We start from the raw sequence: 17,959 nt of genomic DNA, 5'->3' as shown, positions 1-17,959 counted from the left end.
CTTGGCAGCTGGATTCTAATGTGCAACACTATGAACTAACTTGGGATTACTAAATTCAACCTGCTCCACAGATGAAATTCTTATACAATAATAACTCGTGTCCACTGTCAATGTCTGAAATACATTAAATTCTCTTAAATTCTAAAAATTAAACCACATTTAACACACTGTCTCAATTCAGCAAGTTAACTACCCATTACCAAAAAGGTATTGGTTTTTAAACATTCTTTTTACCCAGGTCTTCACTTACACAGTTTGATATTGTCTCTGACCCTACAGGGGACTCATTTAGACATCAGCAGCCGACGTGCCTCGGACGGAACCCTTCTTACGCATCTAAACGTAAAATAAAATCATGAGCTGCTGAAATTACAGACTCTACATTGGGTTAGTAACCAAAGGGAGATAAAGACCTTGAAGAGATTGTGAAGTGACCGCTGCCTGTTTATAAGCATATAACCTCATTAAAATGAAGTTCTGAGGCCATTCCAGTTACCCTGACCTAAAGAAAATCTTGCAAAAGGCTTTTCTTACACAGCACAAAAAAAATATGTTAATATCTCTTCTCGAAAACAGGAAACAAAAGCCTGCAGACTGATGAAGTGAAATTATCAAAGATCACCAGGGTGAGTGAACTGCTCACCAACACAGTGTGAGAAAATGCCCTGATGGTCTGGTTCACTTTTTCACAGTCCTTGGACCAGAGAGGAAGCCATGCGGTGTGGCCACCTCTGGCTTCTGAGACCAGTGTCCCTCAGAGGAGTTCTTCACGGGAAGTTAATTAAAGAGCGGGAGGCGAAAGAAGAACGAGAGCACACAGGGACAACGCAGGGAGAAGAAACAGGAACACAAGGATGCTCGCAAAGGACAGACATTCGCGTCGGCCTACAGGCGGCTTGATGAGGAAATCAGGAAAAGGGTGGACAGAAAGGAACACATTTCTGAAGCTCAACCCCTCCCACCACCCTCCCCTGCAGGGCCAGGTAAGAACAAGCGTAAGGTTGCCCTAAGTATTCCTTCAGTTGCTGGGCCTAATCTCAGTGTTTCTGTGGGATTACAGGCATGGGCATTCCTCTCATGCCTGACCTCTCGAGATGCTATGCCTTCTCTCCAGGGCCAAAACCCATTTGAAAGAAATCCAATTCTTAAAATATTTGAGAATTAAGAGAATTACAACACATCAAATTCTCCCACCAGGTGTCAGGGAAACGACCTCAAGGAAAGGGGAGATGGCTCCGTGGTGCAGAGGACGTGGAGATGTTAAGCGCTCTGGGTAGGCACTGCAGGCATGCTGCCGCCCAGACTGAGGAGATGCCCGCAAACCAGCCGTGAGGACTCAGAGCAGCAGCGACATGACACGGGATAAAGCATCCCCGGTGACCTCGAGCAAAATAGCCTATGTGGGATTTAACATCAAGATGACCAGCACTTAACCCTGAAATCTGACCTGAAGTATTTCTGAGATACTTCAACAAAGAAACTGCCATGGACTCCCAACCCTGAACCAAGGACAGATTTCTACCAACTTTATGAGGGAATTTGTCAGTTTAGGCCACATGGGTACAATCATGATGCTTTCTGATAAGCTGGGTTTCTGTGTAACTAGCTGTCTTACACCTTCTTTTCAAGTGCAATTCCCAACTCACGAGTGACAGGTGTGCATGGAGACGCAGCTGGGCCTGCAGGTCTGCCACAGGTGGGAGACAGTCACCACCTCTTGTCAGCGCTGCACTCCAGTGTCTGAGACTAAAACGCTGACAGGGAAGCAAGCACTCTCCCCGGGGAAGAGGAGGCCTCAGCCGGCGTCTGTCCGAGGGCTCCACCCGCTACCCTTTTGCCATCACCACTCTTCTCGTGCTACGAGTGCAGCCTCAGAAATCAAAACCAGAAGAAAGCGTCCTTCCTGAGAGTTCAAACCAGTACAAGGAAGTCCATTTTTGGTTTTTTAACTGGTGTTGGCAAATCACTTTTTGGAGATGCCAAGGCTGTACTGTGGATGAGGGTATAATCCTGGTCTTTTCAGTGTTCAGCTGACACCCGCGGCTCCGAGGGGCTGGAGGCAGAGCTGGCGGCTCTCTGGAGCCTGGTGCATCTGGAAGGAGTGGACCCAGGCAAGGGGTGGGGGAGAAGAGGCCGAGACTGTGTGGTGGTGAGGGGCGCTGCTTAGAGAAGGGCGTCTGACTCGAGAGAAACAGTGCGACAGATGTGGAACAGAGGCACTGCAGGGAAGGGAGCAAGCACCCATAACATACTCTTGTCTGTTTAAACACCCTGCCTGGGGCCAGCCTCAAAGTACAGGCAAGAGCCGGTCTTCTGTACTAGCCATCCTATCACCCGGCTCCCAAGACCCAGAACTCAGAGCCACACCGTTAAGTGTCAGGAACTGAGGTTGGAGAGGCCTCTATTGGCTGGCCTGCAAACCAAACCCCGATTTATAATGTTGTCACTACGGGAGAAACATGTTCCAAATTTCAAAAACTGAACTAAAAAACTTTTGGAACAAAATCCATTCATAAGCTGGAGGCTGCTTACAGTTTACTTTACATATAAGATAAGGTTAAAACACTTTATTGCCTTATAAAGAAAATATGTGCTAGTCCTCTCAGAAGGTTTGTATAAAGCTAATTAAAAGCAGATCTGCTGTAATCACCAAAAGCAAGCAATTTTAAACACAGATTCTTTACAATGCTATGTGCCAGACAAACAGATTTCCTTCTGTGCCAAAGAACCTGATTTGCTGCCAGTCTCCTGTGATTAAATGGAGTTCCTGCCTCACACACAGGCATTCGTCAAATACTCCCCTCCTGCCTGCGGGCCTTCCCAAACTGGGACTGCTGGCAGGACTCTGGATGACTGCATGGAAACCACGAGCCTCCACTGGACATTCCTCGCGTTTGTCTTCCCCGTGGGGCCTTACTTTCAACTGAGAAGCACAGCCCAGAGCAAAAGCAAAACCAGACACACGCAAGAGTAGGTGGGGCAGAACCATCCGCTCTGGGAGAAAGGGGGTGCTCACGAGCTGCAGGGCTGGCTCACAGGTGCGGGGAGGAGCTGGGGTGGGCTGGACTTTCTGAGATGTGGCCCGCAGACCTCTAGCCCAAGGATCACCTGAATTTCTGCCTCAAGTTTGTAAGAAATAAGGAGTCATTACTGGCTATGGGTGGGAGGAGGCACTTCTGGAATCAATGACAATACCACTAGCTTTTTTATCTTGGCTACAGAAGAGGGAACTAGGACTTACTGTGCTAACATTAATAACCTATTGTGATAATAAGATGACAGAGGCAACTTGGCCTAAATTAAGTGAATGCCTCAAAGGACTGTGAACCAGGCACCATCATGGAGAACCAACACGTGAAAGAGAATACAAAACCACTGGACATTTTATGGGTAACAAATTTTAGATAAAGTTCTAGTCTACTTGCATAAAGATGCTTAACAAAAGAGAAATCAGAATAGAAGGATATTAGTGTCTAAGAAACCAGAGTTTAACAAGGATACAGAGATTAAGAAATGGCTTTCAATAACACTTTTCCTAATTGTAAGCCTAAACTTATTAAGCACGGACACAGTTTTAGAAAAGGGAAATTAGAGAATTTCCACAGAATTGGAAGTCTTACTGTTTCTAGTTCTTTCTGAGTTTCATCCTCCATTCTCCTAATGTCTTCCATTGTCAGATCGATCCACTTGTCAATCCAACAAAAAAGCTGGCGATGAAAATTTGTAAATATCCTTTTTTCTTGCTTTTAAAACAAAAGAAAAGTATTGTTAAGATGGCAAAACTCTAACATTAAAAACATAACTTTATATGCCCCAGTTAACCCATGAATTTACATATTCTTGGCTTGAAAAGACCACTATTTCAGTTAGTGAAAATCTTAATTCCATCCTATTAACATTTTGTAAAGCAAAATAAAAAGAGAAATCTCCCTGAGAAATGTGAAAGAATTCTCCTTGCAAAGGCAGAATGATTTGTCAGAAACTGAAAAAAATGTGGTGGATGTGTTCAGAGCCAACATGAGCTCCTGCTGGACCCAACTCATTTTTACATTTTTCTAACGTCAATGACCTAAGGTCAATTTAACTTCTGCTACAGAACCATACATTATCATTTCCCCCTGCAATTCAAAGAAATACTGTGAGGCAGAATACAACATGCACTGAAAGAAGAGTCAGGTTCTTCAGAATAAGATGTTTTATTAAATTAAGAATTACTGCATACTCTCCATTAATTTTCCTGCCCTAGTGTTACTAAGTATATACGTATGTGTGTATATATACATATATATATAAAATTAGTGACTTTAATGTACGTAATTCATGGCTTTAATTGCTGGATTATTTAAGTTTTACTACACTTTCCAAGAAGAGAGAAAAGTGCAGTGAACAGTGAGTACTTAAGTACTTTTGGACAATCTTCAACTTTAAATTTTTTTTCCATGAACAGAAGGGACCTCATCAATTATATGTGTAACTTCTTTATCAGAACTGGATTGTTAACCTATTATTCTGATCCAAGAGGAAGAAAGAGAGCCAGTATTTACAGAGTGCCTACTGTGGCCAACTGCAAGCAGGCTTAGGAAATAAGTTTCCAGCACTTTAAGATCCTTTTTAAAAAAAAAAAAAAAAAAAGAGCAGTTACAGTTTAAAAGTAGAAGTTATGGTGAAACTCAGATACAACTAGTTGTGGGAAGTTCCAAGGGCTTCTAAATAATGACAATGGAGACAATTCACAGACATCTATGAATTATTCACCCTACAGGAAAATTCAATACCAAAGAAACTTTCATATTCCTTACAAAATTACAATCATGAGTATCTATGCAACTGCAATTCTCCCATCAAAACACTTGTGTTACTATCTCTTGAGTGAAAAAGACAGAGAAACAGGTAATGAGAACCGGGGTCCTCACTCAGATCATGTCACCGCAGGTTCAGTGTAGCCATTCCCAGTGAGGACCTCCGAGGAGGACATCCCATCAGAAGGTGCGAAGTTCATAGCACCGTCCGGAGAGACCCGCGGGGGGCTATCCGCCCAGCCGGGACAGAGGAGCCTCAACAGCAAGGCCTGGCCTCTCCCCTCAGCCAGCACCGGGACCCAGGCTCCCTGGGGACATGCAAAGGGCTCCCCACAGAAGAGCCGAGCAAACCATCAGGAAAGCACTCGGCACAAAACGAAAGCTTTGCTCTTCCCCAGAGAAAGCCCCTTAACACCTCTGCTGGTATCTGTTTTTGCTGTTTGTAGGGAGAAAAAGGAGGGCAGAGAGGAATTCTGCTGGGACAAGAATCTCACCCAAACGAGAAGGAAAAGGTGGTGGGAGAGACAACACCCCACTGACGGGCACCTCCAATCTTAACCTACATTTAAGTCACCGTGTTCTGGGACAGGCTTTACCTTCTGGATGAAGTTTTCTACTTTGCTCTGCAGGCCCCACCACTTGAATTTGATGGTCACCAGCTTATAGGCACACATCTGAGGACAGTCAGGGTTGTTTGCCAGCTCCTTCTGGATGAGGAAAATCAAAAATGGGAAATCGTGACTTGAATATTTAAGTCTTGATGAAAACTGACTGCTGTGTAACAACATCATAGACATCTATGAAGAAAATCACATCGTATGTGTTTAATTCGGGTACCTGGGAATCTGAAATCATTTTAGCAAAAGCAGCAGCATTCCCTTGCTGCTGACCCTCCTTCCACAGAGCAGGCCACTTCCTGGTTCTACAATTTAATAGGCACAGCGCTCTGCCTCAAATCACACTAGTCGGATTTCACATTAAGTACCAAATTCTATTCACATTGTGTCAACAGCATGCCTTTAACATGTGGAGGTTTTCATAATGCCATTACTGCACTCCCACCGTGGATGTGCTGGGGCCTCATCCATTTTATTGGGCCGCAGTAAAAAAACCATGAGGAAGCTTCGTCGTCGTCTTGTCTTTAGCACTGGCAAGCGCAGGGGCACTGCTATTAATTGAGGTATTTTCCAACCAAATGAGGGGACATGAAAAGGTATGTAGCAGCAAAAATCATCTATCATTACCAAGTATTTGGAAGCAAATTCCACACATTAGGACTTTTAATTTCCACAAATAATTATACCTCATAGTTTAAATGTAGTCAAGAGTTAGGGTAAGAAAGGGAAAATAATGGGAGAAAAAAAAAAAGCAAGGGAGAGAGGGTGGGGGACTGTCTGGATTGGAAAAGCAAAATGTTTATAATTTACTTTCATAAGAAAACAAAAACGCAGTTAGAATTTGGATCCTCAAAACACGTTACCCTAGGTCCAGAGTATGAAAACTTAACTCTGGATTTTTAGGTTCAGAAATAAGAAAAGAAAAAAAATTGGAGTGGAGAGGAGAGAAAGAAGGGAACAAACAAACACGATAAAGTGTTAACAACTGTCAGATCTGGGTGGAGGCATTTCCAGTTCTGTGCTTTTGGTTTCTTGACTGCTTCTGAAATTTTTCATTATCAAAATAGGGGGGGTGGGCGTTGCAGTCCGCAGTACTGCTGATGATCTCTGTGAAACTTGGTGCAGGCGGCCGTCCTGGCACAACACACGAGCGTGCTAACCTGGGGGAGGGTGTGGACCAGGAGCTCGCCGCACACCTGCGTCCTCACCATGGACGCACTGTGCATCACGGTTCTCCCAAGGTGCTGAGTGCAGGAGCCGCGCCGCCTGCCTGCCTGTCAGGGAGTGTCTTGACGGGAGGGTTCCTACGGGCGGTCTCTCATGAGCCCTTTGTCCCTCTTCAAGCGGAACAGCACGCTGCTCCCAGGGACTGAGGTCACTGTGTGAGGCAGGCTTGGTCTCCTTTCGTAAACATTCTCTTTAGGACAAAACTGCTTAGTCTTGCTCCCCTTTCTTGAGATACGGATTGTCTCCTGACCTTGTGACTAACATTACCCCTTGTTCCCTTGGTAACGGTTGCTGTACGTTTGGTTTTCTGATCTCTATCATTCCCGAAAGAAGTTTCTTGTACCACAGCCTATATATACTCATAGAAAAATCATTAAAGCACCTTTGCTCCATCAGAGCTTAGGTCCTCGGGTCTTTCTCTCTCTCTTTTTCTGGCTGACTCTCTGGAGCGTGGAGACCCGTCGTGCTCACTTTCCTGCTCGGGCTTCTAAGACCCTCTCGAGAAGGTCTTTGTGCCTTCACCCCCTCGAGAGGGTGCCTGGTGCCTTCGTGAGCGATGCAAGTCCTGTGTCAAGGGCTTTATTGGTCCTCTGCGTAAACCAGGGAATATCAGCCTCTTTCTCTCTTTTACTTTCTTATCGTCGACTCCGTACCACCAGGTTCCGGTCCATTAAAGGACCCCAACACCTGCCAGAGCAGAGAGCCTGGGAGGGGCCACAGCAGTGAGCAAAGGCGGCCGCGGTCCAGCCCGGAAGGCAGGTCGGGCTCAAAGAGTCCCAGGTGGCAGAGGGGAGGACTGCAGGCGGCGGGGAGGGAAAGGGCCGCCCTGCAAACTCCAGGCTCAGTCCTGGTGTACTTCCAAGAGCAGAGCCGTGTCTCAGGACTGTCGTCAGGACTAAATAAGGCAGGGTATGTACGATCCGTGCTTAGCTGGTGGGACTCAGCTGAGCACATGCTAGTTCTCTCTATTCTTACACAGAGCTCAAAGAGTAACTTGAATATGCAAAACAGCTTTTCAAGAAAGTTTCTCAAAAGAGTAGACAGTTATGGGGGCCCTTTTTATAAAAACTGAAGTATGGCGTGAAAAGGAAACGCGCCTTTTACAAGGTGCTCCCTTCCCCCTCACTGTTCTCGGTGTCACCCAGCGCTCGGGACGCCTCGGCCCTGGCTGCGGCCACGCCAGGTGCCACTGCCACGTGCCGTCACCTCCCACTCACACGCTCACCCCACTGGCAGTAACTTCACTCTGTGTGAGTGAAGTTACTCTTCGCCAGGTACAGGTACATACATTTTTTAAATGGTGAATTTCTGGGGTCTTATTCTAAAGCCTCAAAATTATTCCTCATTTATGCAATCATAGCAACCAGGCCACATTCCACTCCCCCCACCACCCCCTGCAAATCCTCAATAATGTTCCAGTTTCAAGTGAATTCTATGATACATGAAAAAAATTCTACTTTTGTATTATTAATAGGACCCAAAAGTTCTGTAGAGTCCTGCATGATTGATCATCTTTTCTCAGAAAACGTCTTCTGTAATAACATTTCACCTTCTGAATAATGACCAGGTACATGGATTAAATCAATGAGGCAGCACCACAAGCACTTAACTACAAACATTACATACAGCAAACTGTCCTTTCTTAAGTGCATTCTATGTCAGCAGAGGGACTTGACTAGCTTCTAGCTCTATTTTTCCAATTTCCTTCCCATAAAACAGAGTACAATGTTAAAATTCAGCATGGATGGGTACATGTGTGTGTGCACACGCACAGACCCCCTTAATTTATAAACAAATTTAATTCAGCAAGTATTAATTGGGCATCATTTACAACCCAATCTGTGCTAGGTGTTATCAGGGCACATGAGTGGCTGGTAGACAGGAAGGTAACTATGTATAAAAACAATGATGAAACCACTACCCTTGGAACCAACAATCTCGACCAGAAGGGACACCTCCTACTGTGGCTGCTGCAGCCTTGGACTCCCATCTCTGAGCTGCAGGCCCTGCACATGATTAAGCTGGGCTCTGGGGTCTAGAAGTCAGTCCACAGCCTTCCCAGTGGACAGCGAGCTTCTCGGGGCCCAGCCTCGTTGAAACGTCAGTAACAAGGCTGGTCGTTTACAGATCGTTTTTCCAGTAAGCAATGAGCCAGTGTGGAGGTGCACTCTAATCCAATGAGGGAGAGTGACAACTCTCACATGAGATGCATCTGGGTGTATGCAGAATAAGGCATTTAACACAGTGAGGAGCGCCTGCCAAACAGCAGGGCTAGACTAGGAGTAAAGGGCTTGGGTCGCAAAGTAACCTATGTAATGTAGTCAGGGTTCTTTCCCTCCCCCGGCCAGTAGAAGCAAATGCTGGGCTCCACTTGACCTATTTATGCCCCACTGAAAGCAGGGGTGTGAGCTGGGTGTGACGGGTGGGGTTGGCCCAGGGCTGCTGGGGCTAGGCTCATGTCCCTAACGTCCAATGGCTCGTCTTAAAACTTGCTATAGTTTTGCATTTTATTCTATAATATGCCCAGGCTTAACAAAATATCCCCCTGCCGACCAACTCTGGCTGAAACGTCCTCTCAGTGGAGAACCTCTGATATACCCACTGATTAGCCCTAAGACACCTTCCAGGAATGGAACATTCCAAGGTCCCTATTAATTATGGGCTACTGAGAGCTTCGTTCTCAAACTCCAAATCACTGGACAGCCTGTGTAGGTGAGAACCCTGGGTGTTTCTAGAACACCAGCTCTTCAGAATCCATGCCACCACCCCCCCCCCATTTTATAAAGACAGCAGGATGAGCACAGTTCTAATTGAAGAGCAAGCTAAATTTAATACATACATGCCTACACTAAGCCGGGCCTCCAAGAACAGAGCACACACACGTGACTCCAACAATCACCCGAGTTTGTGTCTCACATCTTCCTAGTGACTTTGGCAGGCTGCTCAAATCATTTAAAACGACTACTGGTAACTGACAAAATCTATTGGTCTACAGAATTTAGTTTAGAAACTGTAAGTGATGGGACAAAAAGGAACCAGTTCTCTGAGCTATCTTCTGTGGATGTAAAATGTATAGTCAATCTGCTTTTGGTTTTCTATCTAACTTATAATTAATTTAAAAAGTTCAGGGAAGAATATGGAAATCAATTAAAAGATAAATAAGTGAACAAACAGCCTGCTGCCTTTATTTCTTGGCCTAACTCTCCACAGTACCAACACACAAGGGGGAGGCACAGAGGTGACATATAGAAACATAACCTTAAAGAGCCTCGGAGAAAGAGGAGAACACAGAAGTTATACATTTTCAGTTATTATTAATGCTGTATTAGTATTATATTACATTAGTAACATCTGTCATATGTGAGATCTCATCCAATCTAAAAATGACTTATGCAATTCACCTCTTCATCTGTGCTATGGTCTTAAAACTAGTGACAAAAAAAAAAGAAAATAACTTACGAAAAGTCTCTATTACTTTAATGATGACAGAAAATAATGAACTTGACCACAAGTGGTAAAAAAAAAAAATTCTTTTGGCATAATCTTTCTGACACTAAGTAATTAAAAAGTCTTAAAGCTGCTTATATCTTATATATATGCCATATACACTTCAGCCAGATAATTCTACTTTCAGAAATGTACCCTAACTCATCAGGTAAGAAAATAACAACACTGGAGATCTGCTTACAACAGCACAACCTTGGACTCAGTAAATGCCATTCCCACTGAAAGAGTTGGGGAAACACCTCACAGGTCTTCCAAACAATGGGCTATTACATGAAGGAATAAAAAGCATAATGTGAGTATAAATAGGTATCTGTGTATAGCATAAACATCTATAACAAAATAAACTATGTCAATCAGGGAATATAACAAGTAGCAATAATTAAATGGTGAGGCTACAACTGACCTTTTTCAAAACCTCTAAATATGTATCATTTTATAATCAGGAAAAAAACTAATACACTTAAAAAAATAAGACTCTAAAATAAAAGTTTTTGCTGTCAGCTGAGTATTTTAGGACAATAATTTACTTTGCCTTAAATTATTAGTATCTGGAATCTATTTTAAATCTTCATTCATCTTTGATTACAACAATACATGTTTTTCTGCCTCTTTTCTTTTTGATGGTTCATAAATCAAAGCTAAAAGTTGAATTAAGATCTTTAATATAACTTTAGTCCAGTACATATTTAATTTTTCCTCATCTTAAACTTCTAAAGCAAAAATGAGGTATACAAGTAGAATGAAATATTACCAACTCTTCAGAGTTACCAGAAGTATTCTTATGAAAAAATATGTAACCTTTAGAAAATGTGAAAAATCTAAATGGGACAAAATATTTGCGACCCCATATTCTGAGCAGTGTTCCAGAACCTAGAGAACCCAAAGGAGTTTCCGCTGGTCTGCCCAGCCTTCAGGAGACTCACGTGATGCTGGCCGAGGGCAGAGTCTGCTCTCTGGCCTTCAACAATACAAATGTTTTCTGATTCTTTCCTCTTCCACCAGTTGGAAAAAAAAAAAATCCCCTAACAAATGAAGCCACAATCTAAAGTTGGATCATTCACAGCTAATTCCAATCCAGCCCAACCCTAACACTTCCTAACTTAATATAGGAATAAATAAAAATTATTTAACTTGTATTTAATGAAAATACAAGTTTTATACAGATTATGGCATGAAAATTGAAAAGAGCAACTGAAAATAAAAGGTAAAGGGTGGTGGGTTACAAAAATATAAGAATCAGAAGTTCTATAAAAAATAAAGTCATGGGCTAACAGAACCCCAAATCACTCATCTCTACATGATTTAAATTTCAGCTGTAGTACTAGCTAGTTGTGAAATGTTTCCAAAACTGTATTTAAATAGTTTGTGTATCCACTGAATTCCTTACATTTCACATTTCTAACTATAAACGAAACCCCTAAACTCAAATCATGTTTTTAATTTAACAACACATATTAGGTTACTCTGAGGTATGTGGACGAGGCCTAAGGGAGAGTAATGTATACTGAAGCCACACAACGTAATTAAACAAAACATAGCATGTTTAACCGGAATGGTGAGCAATCAGCCCATGCCCTCCACAAGAACTGGTTTCTTGGATCTGTGACAAACACACATGAATGTAAAGGGGGGTGGGGGAAACCCCAAAGGCATTCTGCAAAGTCATTTTCTAAAAACGCGCGCTCACAGTTGCATCCCACATGTCAACTGCACATACACTCTTTCCTATTTAAAATGAGTCGGGATAAAGACAGCAGATATACGCTACATTTAACCAGTTAATATTTTGCAAGGACACAGCAGTTTCTATGAGGCTCACACCCCCCTTCAAATTTTAGACAATTTGAATGCTCAATTTCAGCTGCCGATTTCATAAGGTTAAGTTTCCAGCCCAGATTTCAGTAAAGAAAAGTTATACGTAAATGCACTGCTGGGGCTGTGGCCAGTGCGCCCACCGGTAAACGTCAACAGAAGACTACACTACGTGTGTCAAGCATGCGTGTCGGAATCTCAGGGAGAGCCCGATTCTACCATTCCCGCCATTCTCAATCTGCTCCGATTTCGGCAGCCATGTGGACAGGCCAACACTGGACATCACACTCTCTGTAAGCACACGGTAAGTCTAACGCTGATGGTTCCTTAAGATGGCTAACCTGAATCCGCTGGATACTTACTAAGCGTCTACGCTGAGCAGACAGACCCCTGTGCTCAGCAATGCACATGTCAAGTGCGCTGGACACAGGGCCTACAGGCTGCGAGTCTGGAGGGTGGGGACGACGTGGGTGGGGGAAGGGAGGGAGTGTGAACCTGTGCACTGCGTCCCTGACATGGGACACACCAACGGCCAGGAGCAGGGCGTCGATGCGACACTCAGGAGGTTTCAGAGTCAGGAGGTTCCTATGTGGTTGGGTAAAGGCTATCAGATGGAAGAAGTAAACGTGGGATAAAGTTCTAAAGATTATACTAACCGTAGGTTAAACTTATATATAGTTAAGTTTCACAATAATAAAGACAGCAAAGCTTACTGCCTGGGAGAGAATGATTGGTCACATTTTCCATGTCTCCACACTTAATATTTTTGTAGCTCACTCCCATTTTACTCTGACATGTGCTTCATGCTTGCGTCCAATTACTCCAGGAGTGACACCAAGTACAAGTAAAATCACAAGTTCACCCTTCCAGTGAAACCCACGAAGAAAAGTTTCTGTCCTTGACAGTGTCAGGAAGACGCAAGAGGCCCATCTTGTCAACGCACTCCTAGCATCCGAGTGGGACACCCCATCCGTCCACACCCAGTTCTTTGGCTCTGTCCAAGAACAGAGGCATTCAAGGGCCCAAAGTAAGGCTGGAGCTAACCATGTACCGCTCCTGGGGAGCTCAGCTTCTGGAAGAGACAGCTCTTCTGGTATCCTCCTAGGAGTTGCATAATTAATACACACTAAGGGTGAAACGCCTATTTTTTTACACTGAATTAAAAACCCAGGTGCCAAACTAAATACTTTAAAAAAAAAAAGAACCATGTTTTAGGGTCTGCAAACATAATCCATAATGTGGTCTAACTAGAAACTAATTATTATGCCTCTTTATACCACCCCCATGGGGCTTCCAATGTGAGATTATAGGCGAGGGGCAGGTTTTTAAATGCCTTCACATCCCTCCCGGGCTCAGAGCCGGGTACAGGTGAAGACACAGGAGAGCACCCCCCAGTCCTCCTCCTCGGGCAGCTCAGTGCGGGGCAGGGCTCATTAGCCTCTCGAGGGCCATCTGGGCTGCTTTCCTGCCAGTCTCCACCTCAAAGACGCTTCCACAGCGGGGTTTCAAATTCTCCCTCATCCACCTATTTTTCATTCTCCCCATCTCCGGTCAACAGAACCTTGTGTTATCTTTATGTTAGGCCATCAGCAACCAAATCTGCCTTCTTTCACAGATGTGAGGGGAGCAGGAGCAAGGCGTCTTGGTAGCACAGCAGAAAATACAGCAGCAGTCCCACTGCCCACCGATGGCTGTCCTCCCCCAGCTTGGAGAATCCAGAAAGGCCCCCATGGCAAGTTCCAAATGAACCTAAAGCGGGACCACACACACAGGTGAACAGGACGACAAACTGCTAGGCCAGGTCAAGCTCCGGCTGCTGGAGTTTCTGCGTAGACCAGAAGTACCTGCCGCAGGAGACAAACTGCATGTGTCTTCATGATCAGAAAGAGTATATTCACATAAAGATATATAAGAAGGGGATATAAAACCCACCACAATTTCTGCATCAACTTTCTTACTCAACTTGATCCCCTAGTACCCCAGTGTTCAGATACCAAGTCTTTCAAGACACGTCAAACAAAGCCTGTGACAAAGACCTTTACAGGCCTAATTATTAACTATCGTGTGTGTGTGTAGACACAGCAGCTTATGTCTTCATGAGGCATCTGGATTAAATGAAGAAAAAAATGAGACCATACTACAGTCTTCGAAGGTGTTGTTTCAGCTGGTTAACCTAACAACTCCACAGCCCATCAGAGAAGGGAAACTGCAAAGTTACAGGTATCCACATGTAAATGGGTAAGTCACTGGTATTGGTAATCACCACCCGGAAACACACACACACATGTATAACGCTACACAGAAGCAACACACATCCATGAGAAACGCACGGTTTTGCCTTGAAGCAAAATGTTTCTCAGGTTATAAAATACTCTATTATCATGCAGACTCAATCAAGTGTTGAGACCTAAATAACAAAATATAATTCATGTGCTCAGATTTTAAAAATTCTTTTTTAGAGGGAAAATGAATATATATACAACTAAAGTCTGAACCTCTAGGTTTGTAATTTAAAAAAAATTAAAAAGCTATGCATCATACCATAAACTAAAGAAGTCTATACTCTTAACAAATACAGAATATATGAAAATCTATTATTCCCTGGTAACCCTATGACCCCCTGCTAGCGAAGGCTCTAAAACTGTGCCGCCTCTGCTTCATGGCTGACCCTGGGTCAAGCACTCATTAAACACTCATAACCATGAGGGGTAAGGACAGGTGAACCAGGATGTGATGGACAATCCCCAACACTGAAAGCATGGGGACCCCTGGACACAAGACAAAGAAAAGGAATAATTATGTCCCAAACAAGGGAGCATATTCACCAACCTCACTAAGCCCAGGAGATGATAGAGGCTTTTTATTTTCAAAGACAAAAGCATGACAACAATGAAAAAGCTACCATTTATTGTAGACCCCCTCTCTGCAGGGGATATAACGCTCACTAGTCCTCACACAAACCTTGAGAGGCAGTTCCCAGTATCATTTCCCACTCAGAGATATGGAAACACGCTTGGGAGTTGAGTTATCCAAGTCACAGCTCGTGAGGCTCACGACGGGTTTCACGGGTCTCCCCTGCTGCCACTGTCACCTACGAGCTTCCCAGGCCACTGGGAACATGACTGGTGTTGAGACGGGTATCAAATTCTGGCAAATGCCATGAGCAAGAGTGCCGCACGCCTGCCATGATACAGGAGGGCAAACAGGTACGTACTGGTGAGCCAGTGTCTCTGGATTAGGAGTGAAAATCTGCTATGTCTTCATGCCTTACACATCTCTGTGAGGAGTACTGAATCAGATATGACAGAAATGGCAGACGTTTCTCCTGTGACTATTATCCGCGTTTCTCTGGCCAAGTTTCTCATCTATAAAGCGAAGGAGTTGTATTTACCCCATAGGAAAACTGTGAAGATTAAATATGACCTTGTATAGCGCCTGGCACCAAGAAAAAGGTTCTTTTCCCTCATCCAGTCTGGTGCAGACAAGCAGTAAATACGGCAATAATTCAGAAGGAAAACACCACTGTGGGGTGAGTGAGGGAAGTTTCAGAGAGATCACGGGGATGCACTCTGGAATGTGTTCTGGAAAGGCGCGTCTGAGGAGGGGCATGCAGCGCCTCTGGAGCACAGCGGGACCACCAGGCGAGGCAGCACTCGTCCGGAGCACCGCTCCATGCAGCCCCGGGGGAGCGGGTCCACGACAGGGTTGCTCCTTCCCCCCTGCACCGAGCACCATGCCCTTCTTCCCTGTCCCCGTATTTCAGAAGGACAGAAACCTTCAGCTGTCATCCTTCCCTGGGGCTCCCTTTGGTGCCATGCAAGTAGGGCCTGCTGAACAGGGCAGGAGATGTTGATAAGGGCAAGTCAGTCCCTAGGTTCCTATGATTCCAGCTGTATCACTGGCTAGTCAATCTTTACTCTTCATTATCTATCTCAGCAGTAAGCAATGGGTTACTTAGTTAATTCTTGACTACCTGAGTTATTTCTGAGATCATGATAACTCACTGAAATCCAGTTAAACAGTAACTCAACTTATGGAGTAGCTGCACCTACCATCACCTGGCCCGAGTTTAACAACCAACAGGCAAATGGAGAGAATGGTATCACTATCAGCCACACTCTCCCTGAGAAATCAGCTATTGTTCAACACCACCCCCCGCCCCGCCACACACACACACACTCACACACAAGGGGGTAAGAATTCGCTACACTATAACGACTGAGCAGCTTCACTTTCACTGAGCGGCTTCACACTGCAACCCGAAAAAAATGCAAAATTCCCATTTCTAAACCTAAACCTCTCTTAGAATTTTAAGTAACCATTAATGGATAATAAAAAGACAAAGCAATGTTAGTTAAAGAGATAAAAGTCATAAATAAAAAAGTAGTAAATGTCATATCCCAAGTTCCCAAAGGTTGGAAATCAGGTAGAAATCACAGTGTCAAGCTACGTTTGCTGTCTTTTATAGAACTGGCTAGGAGTTCCTACAGGAAAGATAGGCACCCAAACATAAATAGCCCACCACATTATATAGCACCACCTTTTCAAGTTTATGCTTGAAAAACTGACAATGTGAAGAAAATGTGAGACTTAATTCACCTCCAAGTCTCAAGCCCACGGCCCCCTACTTTTCCCTGAAAAGAGGAGCTGGTATTATTGGGGCCAGACAGCCTGTGAGGACACCCAGCAGCCTCAAAAGCAGCCCACCTATCCGCTCCAACACAGTTCTCTCTCTTAAGGCCTGTGTTAAATCTCAGAGAAAAGGCTTCTCCTCTGACTCAGGGTGAGTTCTAAAGTTCACAGCGAGAAATCTTGAAAGGGGTGTTGGTTTTGTTTTTTTTTTTTTAATCCATTAGAGTAAATTTAGAACACGTATACTGAACTTGTCCCTTAATTTCTAAGTGATATATATCACTATCTGGGTATTAAAAAGTCTCTAGTCATGGCCATTAAACTGGTAGAATCTTGAACCAAACTCTACCCAGAGAACAAATGTGAAAATAAGATAATTATGAATCATTTCTTAGAGAAGAAAGTCAGACTCATTCTTCATTTTAATTGATGTGCAAGACAGTCCCAAACAGTCCAACACCCGTGGAGAGCCACTCACTGGGCTCTTGTGGGGCTGTTACAGTAACCCCCTATCCACAACAGCTCGCACCTAGACTTCATTTATGGGTGACCTGTGACTGGCTTCAGCATAAACAGATTGGTCACCAAGGAAAGTCCTGTTGGTGGAGAATCTGCTTCGGGCATGTTCAGGTTTTTATGCGCCTCCTCTCCTGTCCGATCAGCTGGAATAACCTGCCATCAGCGCACTAAGCCCTCTCTAAGGGCTGGCATTTGGTTTAGCGGATGTCTTTAAAATCCACTCAATTTCCATAGCGATTTAAATTACTACCTGGACACTGCTTTCCTTACTTCCACAAATGAAAATAAGGACGTGCTCTTTATTAGACAACAACCACTTGCCATCAAGACTGCTCTCTGGTGCCCCGCTTTCCAAAATATAACTATTAAAAGGCCAGGAACATGAGCCTGGGGAAGGTGAACTTGTTCAGTTTTTACTAAGATTAAATTTAAAACTATCAACCTTCATTTAACATAGACTTCTGTACTGCTTCAAGTCTCAAAAGAGAACATTACAATCCCCAAAGACTAAATCACTTGTCTCTTGTAAGAGTTATCAGAATAGCATTATGCCGAAAGTGACAGCCTGGCTCTGTTCTGTTTGTTAATGCAGCACAGGCTTGCTGGCCAACTGCAACTGGCTGTGAGTCCTTATCGCAAATAAAACTGTTTTTGTGCCATTTCTATTTTTCACTTAAACGTCGCCAGCTCTTCCAGACTCAGGACCTGTCAAATGTCCTGCTGCCAAGACTCTGCCTGTCAGAAAGGTCAGCATCCAGTACCTTCCAGTTGGGTCCCAGAGGGCCTCTCTTGGTCTTGACGGACTGGAATAAGGCTGGGTCTTCATCAGCTTTGTAGTCCTGCAAA

At 44.1% G+C, this 17,959-nt stretch overlaps 1 protein-coding gene across 2 annotated transcripts in view; it reads right to left on the bottom strand.

The window, feature by feature from the left end:
• PITPNB (phosphatidylinositol transfer protein beta) overlaps positions 1-17,959 on the bottom strand; it is a 58,326-nt gene that overhangs the window by 2,947 nt on the left and 37,420 nt on the right. Inside the window, exons 8-11 of one of the 2 annotated variants that reach the window (XM_043437711.1) lie at positions 17,875-17,952; positions 5,396-5,506; positions 3,621-3,743; positions 251-336 (exon numbers count right to left, since the gene is read on the bottom strand). In XM_043437711.1, coding sequence (XP_043293646.1) covers positions 289-336; positions 3,621-3,743; positions 5,396-5,506; positions 17,875-17,952 — 360 coding nt within the window. In that variant the 3' untranslated portion in view covers positions 251-288. The remainder of the gene's footprint in view (positions 1-250; positions 337-3,620; positions 3,744-5,395; positions 5,507-17,874; positions 17,953-17,959) is intronic. The other variant, XM_043437702.1, reaches the window with a different exon arrangement.

This window comes from Cervus canadensis, chromosome 1, assembly GCF_019320065.1.
Source record: "Cervus canadensis isolate Bull #8, Minnesota chromosome 1, ASM1932006v1, whole genome shotgun sequence".
In the NCBI taxonomy this organism is placed as follows: domain Eukaryota; kingdom Metazoa; phylum Chordata; class Mammalia; order Artiodactyla; family Cervidae; genus Cervus; species Cervus canadensis.
This window is presented reverse-complemented; position numbering and strand designations above follow the sequence as displayed.